The sequence below is a fragment of the Abramis brama genome, assembly GCF_963993115.1.
Source record: "Abramis brama genome assembly, chromosome: 20".
Lineage (NCBI taxonomy): Eukaryota > Metazoa > Chordata > Actinopteri > Cypriniformes > Leuciscidae > Abramis > Abramis brama.
Genome location: NC_139982.1, coordinates 13,675,596 through 13,690,403, shown reverse-complemented (window position 1 = coordinate 13,690,403; position 14,808 = coordinate 13,675,596). Strand labels below are relative to the sequence as shown.

General features: G+C 37.0%; 1 protein-coding gene across 2 annotated transcripts in view; it reads left to right on the top strand.

Annotated features, from left to right (window-relative positions):
- The window catches only part of b4galnt4a (beta-1,4-N-acetyl-galactosaminyl transferase 4a), a 169,692-nt gene that overhangs the window by 121,530 nt on the left and 33,354 nt on the right, over window positions 1-14,808 (top strand). For both annotated transcript variants that reach the window (XM_084095454.1, XM_084095455.1), the window contains exon 8: window positions 12,168-12,246. In XM_084095454.1, coding sequence (XP_083951580.1) covers window positions 12,168-12,246 — 79 coding nt within the window. The remainder of the gene's footprint in view (window positions 1-12,167; window positions 12,247-14,808) is intronic.

Below are 14,808 nucleotides of genomic sequence, written 5' to 3'. Positions count from 1 at the left end.
TTTTGGAATCCAACACAAGATTACATTTCTGAAAACATGGAACATGCATTTTACACTATATACACACTATATACACACACATATACACACATATATATATAACGGTACGGTTTTACTGCACACCTTCCAGCCAATCAGAATCGAGTATTTAAACAGCCCATGGTATAAGTCTATATATATATATACATACATTTTTTTCTTCTTTTTTTTCTCATTGATCCAGAGGCTACTTTTCACCAACCAATTTACTCGCAATTGATAATAATAATAATAATAATACATTTTATTTATTTGGCGCCTTTCTGGACACTCAAGGTCGCCTGATAAAATCAAATCATACTTATTTTCAGAAATATGTCGCATTATAGAATGTAAAATGGATTTCATGTTGACTAAAAATACTATCTACTCTGGTGAAGTCAGACTTCTACGGAGCCCCTAAAGGGACGTGGTGGTGGAAAAAAAATTAGGATGGGAGATTTTTTTTTTTTTTAAATCTTTTGCGTTCCCTCGCAAAAGTTTTGCGTTCCCCCGAGAAACTTTGCGTTCCCTCGCAAAATTATTTGCGTTCCCACGCAAAACCTGTTTTGAGCTCAGACAGACACTTCCTGTTTAATGTCCCGCTGGCAGTGTTTCAGAGCTCTGTACGTTAATGGAGCGTTTCATAGTGTTTGAACTTGGACTCAAATATAAAGATGCGGTCGTGCTTAACTCAAGGAGTTCAGTGAAGTGGGCAATATTCACATAGGCTATTCGAACGTCCCTATTCTTGAGCTAAACGTTGTTAAAGCACAAACGACACCTATTTACAATCACAGTAAATATTGAATATTGCCAACTTCACTGAATTCCTTGAGTTAAGCACTGACCGCATTTCTTTATATTTGAGTCCAAGTTCAAACACTATGAAACGCTCCATTAACATACGGAGCTCTGAAACACTGCCAGCGGGACATTACAACAGGAAGTGTCTGTCCGAGCTCAAAACAGGTTTTGCGTGGGAACGCAAATATCTTTGCGAGGGAACGCAAAAGATTTGAAAAAAAAATTTAACGCAAAAGATTTGAAACAATTTTTTTTCTCCCATCCTAAAATTTTTTCCATCACCACGTCCCTTTGGGGCTCCGTAGACTTCAGTAGCAATATGGTCCCATCTGACTTTGCTGTCAGTACAGACTGTGTTTTCCTGGCTATTTTTCATATCCTGCAAAAGAGAGGCGATGCACTTCTGCCTTCAGACCATCTAAATTATTGACAAAGGCACTAGCCCACTCTGTTTGAGAAGAATCTGAAGTTTGAGCATTTTTCTCAAATATCATATATTTTCACTTTTGTCACTTGCTTCTGATGTTAAATCCTCATTGTCTAACCAGATAAGCATTTTGCTGTTTGTTTCTGTGGTGAAATGTTGTTCTGTTTGACAAAGTAAAGTAAAATGACTTGTGACAGATCTTCTTGGCATAGAGTGTGACGTTAATGAGGTTGTTAGATTCTTCCTCACATTCATCTTCATGTCTGGGCTCGACTCGACACAGTTACTGAGAGACTGAGTCAGAGTTTGCAATTAGTCAGACAATTAGGAGCTTGTCCTCTATCTCTCTCTCTCAGTCTGACTGTGGCTTTATTCATCATCATCTCACACACACACACACACACGCACACACACACACACACCTCTGAGACAGTCCTACACACTGATTCAGAGTAAACTCCAAGCGTTTTCTTTCATAAGCAAATTAACTGCAATCCTACAAAGAATTGAGAATAATGTACACTGCCCTTCAAAAGTTTTGGAGCGGTAAAATTTTTAAAGTTTTAAAAAGAAGTCTCTTCTGTTCACCAAGGCTGCATTTATTTGATTAAAAATAGTAATATTGTTAAATATTATGACAATTTAAAATAACTGTTTTCTATTTTAAAATGTAATTTATTCCTGTGATCAAAGCTGAATTATTACTCCAGTCTTCAGTGTCACATGATCCTTCAGAAATCAGTATAATATGCTGATTTGATGCTCAAAAAACATTCATTATTATTATCAATGTTGAAAACAGTTGAATAATAGAAATTTCAAAAGAACAGCATTTATTTGAAATATAATCTTTACAATATAAATGTCTTTACTGTAACTTTTGATCAATTTAATTCATCCTAAAAGTATTGATTTCTTTTATTTCTTTCCCCCCCCAAAATAAAAAAAAAATTCTTACTGACCCCAAACTTTAGAACGGTAGTGTTTAATGTTACAAAAGCTTTCTATTTCAGATAAATGCTGTTCTTTTGAACTTTCTATCAAAGAATCCTGAAATAAAACATTGATAATAATCATAAATGTTTCTTGAGCATCAAATCATCATATTAGGATGATTTCTGAAGGATCATGTGACACTGAAGACTGGAGTAATGATGCTGAAAATTTAATTTAATTTAATGAAACCATTTTCAACCATTTACCATTTTTTTTTAATTCAAAATGTCGTAACTTTATTTTTTTCTTCCAATAAAATAACAGACTTCTCTCTGATGTCTTACGCCAGACTTCACCAATCATTTGTTCTGCTTAAACTCTAACATTTTCTTAAAATTAACTGCAAGCTCACATTCAGATTTGCCTTCATCCAATCAACAATGACTGATAAAACCAAGTCCCACGCCAATTTTTTAAAATTTCTTCAAATCATTTAATTTACTTGGATGTACGTCACAATACAGAATAAAAGATCTGTCGCTACTTCAGTTTCATCACAAAACAGCCTAATGTTATGCCGCGTTTGAGAAGAGGTCAGAATTTATAATATCTGAGACTGACTGTACGTTCACACCGCCGCCGACTTGAGCTGCAAAGAAGACTTGAGCTACTTTCAACTTTCAGATTGATGCTCAAAACGCTGAAAATGCCCAAAACGCGACGCCGATGGGTTTGACGCTCCTTGCAGCTGAGAGAAGCCAGCTTCCATTGAAAATGAATGACTTCCGGTAACTTTGGAAGCTCAAGTCGGCGGTGGTGTGAACGTACAGGAAAATGTTCAATTTCCAACCTCAATGAGTTCCAGTCAAATTACACGGCACGTTCACATGTTGCCCACATGATGTCACAATGACAAAACAAGAGCATTTCGTGTTTTTGTGTCAATTATATGGCAAAAGCAGAAAAAAATGAACACAAAATGCTTGCATTCACTAGCAGCATCTGACGCAAAGCAAAAATTAAGGTATATTTATGTAAAGTTAAACGTCTGACATACGTTAGCTCCACGGCACACTATGCTCATTGGCAGCAGAACTTGCCTTCGTCTTGGAAGTGTCTTGCTGAGGTCGGAGTACATCGATGTGCCCAGAGTTCACAGGTCTGAAATCTGACTTTGAGCGACGTTCTAGAAGTTATTTATTTTCAAGTAGGAGGTGCAGGAAAAAAATAAATCAAAATTCTGAGTTGTGATACAGAACATTAGCTAACTCCCTAGCATTACTTAAAACATTGTACTGTATCTCATGGTAGACGTTCATATGTTATCACTTAAAATACATTAATGGAGATTCTAAATGGTGTTTAGTCAGCATGATTTTAGCATGTTGCTAAGCTAACAGTTCAGTATGCTAGTAAGCATAAAAAATACATAGTGTGCAACAAGTTTCCGAAGTACTGAATACGTCCTAGTTCAGTTTACTCTGTAGTCTTGGATGAAACATAATAACATAACTTTTTTATGATTTAAAGCAACCTTTTCGCAGTGAGGCCTAAACATGTTGCCTAGCTGGGAAGCTCACTACAGGTTTCTGAACAGAAGAGTGAACGTTCTCCCTATTTCCTACATCCCACTCCACATTATGAAGGTCCTCTTTGTGTTGGGTGGAAGCCGGCACACCTGCTGTGATTGATTGTAGTGTGGAATACAAGACGGGCAGAGCGAATCAGTCGGTGTGAAGTTGAGGAAATTGCACTGTCACCGACACCCTCCTCTCACCGTAATTCTCAATCTGAGAGATCTTTCGGCCCACTCACGCTCTTGAGGATTTCACCTATTCCCGCTGAGAGGGTCTATTTTCTACTTTTAATGCAGACTTTATAACACTTCCTGTTTTCCTTGATCACTCACATACTTTCTTCTGTTCGTCTCTTAAATTCCTTCTCGTTTTAAATGGTTCCCTTTCTTTCGCTAATTTTACAGTACATTACTGCAGTGTTTGAATTATGAAGAGACGAGACCCCCTAATACCAGTCTTAACATACCAAACCATACATATGATACATATTCTGATACATATTCATTAGATAAATATGCATTTATGAACATCAGTGTATTATTTAAAAAAAAATATAATAATAATAATAATAATAATAATAATAATAAATAAATAAATAAATAAATAAATAAATAAATAAATAAATAAATAAATAAATAAATAAATAAATAAATATATATATATATATATATATATATATATATATATATATATAAAAATTATGATAATATATGATTAAATATTTATTTTATATGATATTATATGATATTATATATTATATTGGTCTTTGTTATTAATTATAATTTAAACCCTGCATTATAGAGCCGCTATAGGTTGTTGGTTTCTTCATTTCTCTTGCTTTTCAATTCATCAATTTTTATCCTTTCCCCACATCTGTTCTCCCTCTTTCTATTTGCTCTCAGTATTTCATAGGCCCACTGGAGCAAACAAGACATTTGCGTGAGCATCTGAGCAGAATTATGTCTCATGCATTAGCCACGCTCATGGATATTCATGAGCAAATTTACTCATCAGGGGCCTCATGTTGCAAATATCATCTCTCAAATTGCCAGGGCACCAAAAAAACAAATATAAAATAATTAGTGCATGTAAATAATAAGGAGCCTCACCCCAAAGATTTTGGCTGTGTTTAAATACTGTTATGTTCTCTGTAAATTACAATAGTGCATTATTGATAGGAGATTGACAGATCGAGTCACACCCGTGTGTGAGGTTTTTAACGCGTCACATTTGGAGGTGTAATAAGGTGTGAAATCAAGCAGGCCTCTAATTGTGCTGGTCTAACAGCAGATGTGGCCCATTTGAGGAGATGTGATTTTGATGAGATGAGTGCCATAGCAGAGCACATAAGATTCACAGAGAGCAACTCACACAGACACAACCAACACTCTAATATGGCCATAGCATCCCGAAGTGAGGTCTGAGTGTGCGGTGCAACACTTACCTGGCTCCATCGCCTCCTTCTGCTTTTGTGCAGCCGAGAACTGCTGGCCGAAGTTCTCGACTGCATCGCCGAAGAGGCCGGCCTGGGAGATAGGGGAGTCGAGGAATCGATTCTTGTCAGTCCCTCTCATATCCACCAAGTTCTGCCAGTGAACAAGTGGACAACTTCTGGCCGAGGGAGCGCACAGTGACTTTCATGCGCTGCTCCTGCATCAGAGCTACAGAACTTCCCTTGAACGTGGGTTACTGTCCAGGCGGCAGCGCTCTTTGGACACAGATGCATCACAACCTCGCGCTCCACTGGGGGCGAGGGTAGTGAGGAGGAACCAGACCAGTTTGGGGTAGAAAAAGGTGCCATCCTAGCCTGGTTAAAACCAGACCATTCTCAGTAGTAACTGAGTTATGGTCTGGCAAAGCTTCATTAATAACTCATTTCCAAAGGGGCACCACCAATGGACGTCGCTCAAATGCCTCTGGACGCAATTGGATAGACCTAAAACCAATCAGAGCAATCGTCATTGTGTAAAGCCATATGCTGCGTCCCAATTTGCCTAAGTTACACTACGCCATAAAAGTATGGACTCTTTTTGTGAAGAAAAGGTATTTACTTTTGAATGTGTAGCATAAAAGTAGGCAAGCTTTGGGACATACTACTTCGTCATCTTTATCGGACGGATCTGTCGCGTGCATCCTGTCACTTAAACTGCCCTGTCAATCATCTTGTCACAGTTAAAATCCTCTATTAAATCTAATTTAATTTCCTACCGTTTCGGAGAGAAATGTAGTAGCACGTTCATCTGCCAGTGGGTCTTTTATGGAGACTGTCCTCATGTGTTTGCAATTTGAATATAATAATGCATTTAAAAGTTGGTGCGCTTCACCAACGGACGTCGTTCAAATGCCTCTGGGTGCAATTGGATACCTAAAACCAATCAGAGTGATCGTCATTGTGTAAAGCCCGCCTCAACGTTTCTGATTGGTGCTGTGATTTCGACAGATTAGAAATGGGCTTGAATGAGCTCTTTGCCAGACTACTTGCAGAGCAAATCTAAATTTGCCGGAAGTTGTCTGGGTTTTCCCAGGCTAGTGCCATCCATGATCTGGTAACCTCCTCATGCACCTCCAAAACGCTAACGGTGGAGGCCTCCACTCGAGCCCTGATGGTTCCTGCAGCTTGAGAAAGCATAGCGGTCAGCTCTGGGTCAGACTCGGGCAACGCTACTCTCCCTGAAGGTGGCAAGTTCATCCCCGGAGGCCCACCCTCCGATGAAACGATTGTAAGATATTTGTATTTGTAGTGATTCGTCAATTTAGCTCAAAGGAATTATTAATTAATTTATAGGGAATTCGAAAGAATCACTTATTACAACCGAGCAAATTACTCGTTCGCGGTTCGTTTGAACTGGCTGTAACTATCAACTCTGCAACGGATATAAATATCCGAACTATAGTGAAACACTATAGTTAGCAAGGTAACTCAGATCAGAAGTTTAAGACATTAAATTCGTAAGCACATAACACAAGTAATACTTCTCTTTAAAATACAAACAAGACTTTATTGATTATTCTAACACATAAAACTAATATCTAACACAAACACACGCACACACATTCATACGAGTTAACTTAGAACCGAGACTCACAACGGAAAAGAAATTAAACTAAGAAAAGAAAGGAAATTGAGACGAGAGTAGATGATGGCTTGAATGAAGTTGTTTAACCCATGTTCTTCTGATCTTGATTTGGGTTCTTTCGTCTGCGCGTTTACATGGTTACTAGTTGGTCTGGTCTATTCTCCCTTCACGCACCTTTTCTCACCTTGTTGAGAACTCTTCTAAAACTTTGTTCGGGTCTAAGATTTTAAACTCACATGTTTGTCCGGCCTCCTGGATCAGTTCTGACCAATTAGACACTGTCTTTATTTAGGAGGTGGCGTTCTCTTCACTTCTTATCATAAATCAAGCTTATCTGTGCTCTCCTTACTCTCTAAGCTCTAGCAGAGACTACAGAGGCCACAGTTTAGACATTATTACTATTATAAGAATATGAAACATTTTACACAGATTTCAATCAAGCCATCTTTTGAATTAAGAACATACGATCATGCTGACAGGAAGCACGACACACCTTCATTCACACACCTAATAGTTATAACAATTACATGAATTATATGGCATCTAAGTATATTAGATACACACGTATATTGTAGAAACAGCATAGAATGATGTAGTTGCATGATGTTTGATTATAAGTCCATTGAAAATTGTTCTTGAATGATTTTGTGTCTAGTTATAGGTAAAATCTCAGTTCTGTGAGAAAAGATTTTACATCCTGAGGTCATTCAGAGGTCCTTAAGAAGATGGTCTGTTTTGTATCTCTGTCATGGGGGTCCAGCAACTTCTGCTGTTATCTTGATCGAGCACCAAGCTGTGGCATCTCTGAACCAATCAGACTTTCCAACACTATCAAACGCTGGCAACGTTTTTCTTTTAGTTGGGCTGATCTCTTTGAAGCTTGTAAAGCCATAAAGTTCTTAGCTGGGGGTTTTCGTTGGTTAGGAGACTGGCTGGAGCCTGATTTTATGGCCCTGGACTGGTAATTTTGGGTCTGGAATGTTGAGTTCTGTGTGGAATTATGTTTGAACAATTCACCTGGAAGATTCATTTGTGTTTGTTTCGCACTCAATCCTACACGACTGACATCCGGTCTTCCAGCGGAGCCCCGAATGAAACACTTGGTCCCCCATGAGAAGGACCAGCATTCTCACTCAGAAGCTCCACAGCTTGCGGTGTGGGGACCCATGGAGATTGGCTCGGCAGGCAATGCCCCACTGTGATCCTCAGGTCACCCTGGCTATTCACCGAAGTAGCCCTCTTCTGATTATCAGAACAGGAACTAATCTGGGAGTATAGGCGAGGGTACTCAACCTCGTCTGAGGTAGCTGAGTCTTGACCGCAACACAAGATGGCCATCTTCCCGCAGTGGGTACATGACTCCTCTACAAAAGCTACCTCAGCGTGATTGACGCCCAGACACACGAGGCGACCGTGTGACTGTCAGCCAACGCCAGGTAACGACTGCTTCCAGAAACACACGGGTGGAATGACATCTTTAAAAAGATGCAGTGTCACACCCGTGTTTGCTCTTTCAGAGAAATGTAGCTCTCTTATAGTGCTGAAGCGCACAGGGGAAGTGGCTGCAGCACAGCTGGATGGGAATAGTGCAGCTGCAAAAAGCTCTTTTAGGGCTGTTACGAACAGCAGGAAATGCTATTTTGGAGATCACGGCCACCTCTGCAGCGCCATCACACCAACACCATATAGCAGAGGCCTCTTCCTGAAGAGCGCTCGCAGACACTCGTGGAACAATCTGTGCTGGTCGTAATGTCAAATGTGAATGACTGAAAGGGAACTACTGTACAATACACAGTATGATACAATATTATGATCCAGGGCCGATTCTAGGATTTTCATTTTAGGGGGGCTCAGCCCCCAATGAGGGGGAAAAAAAAGTTAGTTTATGGTCTAATGCTCATTATTAACTAGTTTCATTCATTCATCCAGTAACATGCATATGGCACAGTTTTATAATCACTGAGGTACGGAATGTGAGGTATTTAGGGGGGTTCGGGGGCATGCTCCCCCGAGAAAATTTTGATTTCTCTGATCTACATATGTGCATTTTAAGATGTTTTGAAGGCCAAAAAAATTGGATAACAATAGCTTTAAAACCATGTGCGGGCAGCTGTTTATTTTCCACACCTCATCAGCATCACACTCTTTTTATCTTTGTTTTTATCTTGCTCTGTCTTTTCCCCTCCTAAAGCTGAGCTTTGACTGATATAGGCTTTTCATTTTTATCTGTCAGTGAAGAAAGTAAAACATAGGGTCAACTGATAGGTTGATTTATGAATCATTCTCTCAGACAAAGCTACCAGGAAAGCTAGGTAACTAAGTTTATTAAATTCATTCACAATATGTACACATTCATTATTGATCTAGGCCTAATACATGGCCGTAGACAGGGCTTTATAATCAAAGAGGTCATAAATTTGAGGTTGTTATGGGGTTAAACATTTTTATTTCTCTGATATGTGCATTTCAAGACGTTTGAAGGCCAAAAAAGGATAAGAAATATATTTAAAACCCGCTCTCTCCTCATCTCCATCACTCTGTCTTTTTCTCTCAGTCTCCTGATCTTGCCCTGTCTCTAATTCCCCTCCTAAAGCTGAACTTTTTTAATTTACTGAAGGCTACAAATTGTATTATATTAATTCTAAACATGTACACATGCATTATTAATCTTGTGCCTATGAAAACGGCTTTGTTAATGTTTCTTGTCCCCTCACAATGACATAATTACACGTTATATAGGCCTATTTTCAGCTCAAAATGGCGAAAATAGACAAAAGTTTATTAGTTTTCTAATTATTTTTGTCATTCGTTTAACATTTATGACCTAAAAAACTGTCAAATATAAAATGTTTAGTTTAGCTACTTACATCTTAACTTGCACTATAAACTGAAGCGTCAGTCGTGCTGCTAAAATTCCATGTAAAATTCGCGCTCAGCAGCTTCTGTGAACATAAAGCCCGCCTACTTTGATTTGATTGGTCATCTCAAATATTCTGACATTGACGAGAAGTGAAAGACCAATGAGGCTCAGATGAACAAACACACACACACACGCCTCTGTTTCTGACCTGCGCTCTGCTTGGCGCTGCTGCGGATTGAAGATGAAGAACATTATTTAACCTTGTCAAAGACGAACAAAAATTTTAGAATAACAACATTTCTTACTCCAAGTTTTAGGGGTGCTGAGCTCCTTTTTATGGGTGCTGAAGCACCCCTAAAAAGGGGCTAGCCTCGCCCATGTTATGATCTATGATGTGATACATTATTATATATGATGTGGCACATGACAATAAAATATGCTACAATGCATGTTCCGTTTCGAAATATATTATACAAAACAATCCAGTATATTAATCGACTAGATCGGCACATATCCTCAGCAAAGACCATGGGAACCAGAAAACTGGATGAAATTCTGAATTATATAAATCAGATATAAATCTGACTTGTGATGCAGACTGGAATCATGTCACATGATGGAGTTTAGTCTTTTGGCTTGCTTAATGTGTGGCACTTAATATTCAACAATATTATTGATCTGTGTGCACTGACACTATTGGATGAGAACTTAACTGAGCAGGACGATGACATCACTGTTTTCTACAGAACTGCTTTATAGCTGAATTGAACTCGTTCCATAATTGATGATCTTTACACAGTTGTTAAACAGAACTGAATAAACACTAAACTGACCTCAGCTGAACAATGACACTATTGTCTTAAGGACCCCATATACTTCAAGTAAAATTGGAAAAACAAACTATTGTGACGTAATTTAGAACAAAATCAGGTCGAAAAAAAACTTGCCAAAGCGATCTTTCTGGAAAAGTTTGCTCCGTCTGGTAAACCCCTTCGAACTACCATTGGTCTGCGGCGATAATGTAATAGGTGGGGCTCTGAGGCTCCGCCGCCTTTGACATGGAAATCTTCTCCGGTTCATTTCTTCTGTTCAGTCCCTCGAGGTCAGACATCTGCGAGGAAAAACATGAACACATTGGAGAGTCACTTTATAGTAGAAATTTAAGTTATAATTGTAATTGAAAGAGACACCAGGCGCGTTTCCATTACAGATTTGCGCAAAACTTTTGCGATTTTTTCTAAATGTCGACAAAAAACTATTGCGAAATGACGGCGTTTCCATTAACCGATGTTATGCGACTAAAACTTCATTTTTTCCTCTCGCGATCAGTAAAATCATTCCAAATTGGAGGTTTATGTACTTATCCCAGCCACTGCACTAGCCATTATTAGTAATCGAAGGAGATGTATGTGTGTTTTCCAAGCATTAATGGTAAGGAACGACCCTTATGCTTGTGAGCGGCACATATGAGGTAACTCATAACTTTTTTGCGATAAATGGGAGTTTTTGCGAAAATTACGTGTTTCCATTAAGCGTATTTTCAATTCGCAATTTCAATTTGCGCAATTTGAAGGGTAATGGAAATGCGGCTACTGACACAGTTTTTTCATGTTTAATACTGTAAAGCTGCTGCTTTTAATCAATCTATTGCATAAAGCGGTATACATGTAAATAAACGTGACGTGACTTTACTGAAGTGGCAAACTGCAGAGCTCATGCAAACATATCCACATCGCTATGATCTGATGCTTTCTTAACTGCTGTTTTCTTACTGCTGTCATTTTTGTTGCATGTTTATTATGTTACTGAAAGGAAAGCACACATTTACATATTCATCTAAACGTCGGTCTCAGCAGCGTGGGTGGCGTTGGGATGTTTGCTAACAGTATATCACTGCTCACGTGTTTCAAACTTCTTTTTACCCCAAAGCGAAGAACGAAAAAGATCTTCGCTGTGAGTATATCAGGGCCTTTAGAGCTGCTTTACAGCAGAATTGAATTCTGTTTGCATCATTGATCTTTACTTTCCTGTTTATTACTATAAAGCTGCTTTGAAACAATTTGTATTTTATAAAGCGCTATATAAATAAAGGTGACTTGATTACTTATAAAACAAATAGCTCAGACTATAAATTCTGAGAGTAAGGATGAAGGCATTGTGAAATGCATGCAAACATGTGGTTTTAGATTTTATATTAATATTTAGTACTCTTTGAGTTTCCAAAGTTATCTATTTTCCCAATTAAAAGATTAAAAGTAACTTTATTGAACACTGCTGTTTTTTTCATGTAAATGGCTGTGGTTGCCATTTTGTAAAAGTAATAATTCACTTTATTGCTTTAATAAGATATGGTACGATGTTACAATATAGAATATGATAAGATAAAATATGGTAATGCAGTAATAAAAATACAGGACTTACAAATGAAATACATTAAGATTCTATATTCGTTCTTTCCCCTTTAGTCTCATGGCCTCCAGACGATACTACTTTGAGATTCTCCACAAGCAGGACGACAAAGGCTCGGATCACGTTGAAGTCGGGGTGAGTTTTGAATTGGCTCATTGTAACATGGGGGGGAACTCTGAGACAAAGGAGAGATGGATCCAAATGCTGATAGTAGTCTTTTAAAATTAAAATAACAAAAATATACACAGCTGGACACAAGAACTGAGTAAAGCCACCAGCATTACAGCCATAAAAAGGATAAGACCTGACAATGAACACAGGAAACACTGGGATTTATATGCTCAAGATATCAATGGGCTAACAAGGGACAGGTGAGGGAAATTAATCACTATGGAAACAAACAAGGGTAACTATGACCACAAATAAAGGGGGCACAGCAAAAGCAAACAGGAATTAAAAACTGGTGAAACAATGGAACAATTGGAACAGAAAATACATATCAAAATCAATCCTTGAACACAAAACAGGAGAAACAACACAAAACAGGTTTTGTAACACTCAGAGCTTCAGAAACGATTCTTAATGCATTTCAGACCACATAGTGCTTTTCAATTCATGTTCTGTTTATTCAATCTGAACATGCGCAATCATGCATCCTTCACTATCCATTATCTGAACTTCCAAAACAGCTGTTATTGTCCACTTTTGCTAAATCTTATTATACAAGTCTTTTCAGTTCACAGGCTATTCTGAGGATTGATAAAAGAGGCTAAAGATACTGAATGTTTTGGTCACATCTGTTTTTGAAAACACTCTTTTCAGTCGGCTTGAGATAGCCAAATACCTGGTGTTAAGAGCGGGTGACTTCTTATTTTGTTCTCAACCTGACCAGCATTGAGTTGAGGTCTTTTCATGAGCCTGTTCTTCGGTATGTCTGCTAGTATTTATTTGAATGAATGCAAATGTATTGAATGAAAAACTGTTTTTTGCAACTGTAGCCTTTACTGAAAATCCTGTGGTTTGAATACTGATGTGTTAAATCAATTAAAACAATTCATGAAATAAAAATATGAATATAGAAATTAATTATTTAAAATTGTATAAACAAAAGCATCTGTGTTTGGCCACTTTACATGCACTGATAAAATAGTAACCTATGTTAATGTTAACACCTAAATGAACTAGTTTTATTCCAGTTAAAAAATATTATTTAACATCTCTGAATCAACCTAAATGCACAAATTTATACCAAGAAACTTACTTTTATTGGTTAAATGAGGTAGAAATAACACTTTAATGTAACAATTGGAATACATTGGACGTATTTTTTTTTAATTGTCAAATTAATTACTTCCACTTCAATCAATGTCATGGAAAGACTTTTTTTTTTAATTATTATTATTATGCTAGACTAATTAAACATTTTCTGTGATTTGAATACTGATTTTGTAAATAACTTAATACATCCAATTACAAAAAATAGAAATAAATATCTTAAAATTATAAATTTACATCTAAATGAAAAACTGAATACATAATAAATAAAATAATAAATAGTAAATAAATTTAACAAATAAATAAAACATAATAAATAATAATAACAAAAATCCACAAGATATTTTATTATGGCAAAATATATTTCAGATAACCTATCTCTAAACATCGCATATAAACAAAACAATCTGTGTTTGGCCACTTTACAAGTCTGTCAAGCAGACAGTCTTTTCCTGTTCAATTGCAACCTTAACAGTGTTATAAATTGACCTTTTTTGTAATAAGGAGCAATATTTTGCCCCTGGAATTGATTTCTAGGAGAATTTTGTAATAATAGGCATAGTTTACTCTCCAGGTACCTTTGACATTATTTGCAATACATTATTATTACGCCTCATAGTCTTTGTTGCCGTTTTGTTACATTTATTGCAACACATACTGGCTCTGTGATTTCATATCTGCAGTGTTTTAGTGGTTTTTTGTTTGTTTGTTTTAACAAATGCAGAAAGACATTGAAACTTTATTTATTTCATTCATGTTGTCGGAAACAAAAGAACCACATTTTAGTTTTGGAACGAATCAGTGCATGGAAATGATGAAGTAGATGTTTTGGTTTGTGGAAGCGTGTTCTGAAATGTACATTTTCAGTGCCATTAAGTCATTAAAACACCTTTGATTTGAAAAGGGGAAAAAATATTCAGTCCATGTTTTGTTTGACCCTGCAAACACATTCTGTTGTCATTTAGCAAGTGTATTTGCTCCAAAAACTTTTCAGTTTATTACATTAAGCATTGCACTTGCCTTTAGGCAGTGGTTGGATGTGATAGAGGCGATATATTCGCCCAGACTGTGCTTCACTTTTTCCAGAATGAGTCCGATACTGATACTTTAATTTTTGGTACTCGCCAACACTGAGAATGGTATTTTCATTGCATTTGTCATTTTTTAAAATTATTTTAAAAGAATATTTACATATAAAAATGTAATTAAATTAGATATTATATTATTTAAATCATTCAAATATAATATTATTTTAAATATTGGGTAGAGAAACTGAAAGTATATTAATCATATTACAGTAGTCAACATTTGAAGTGGATCAAAAAGTTCATCAAAGTTGTCCTAATACAAGAACGGGTATTGTTCAAAATTCATGAAAGGTTTTGATCCACTTCAAATGTTGACTACTGTATAGTTGACTTA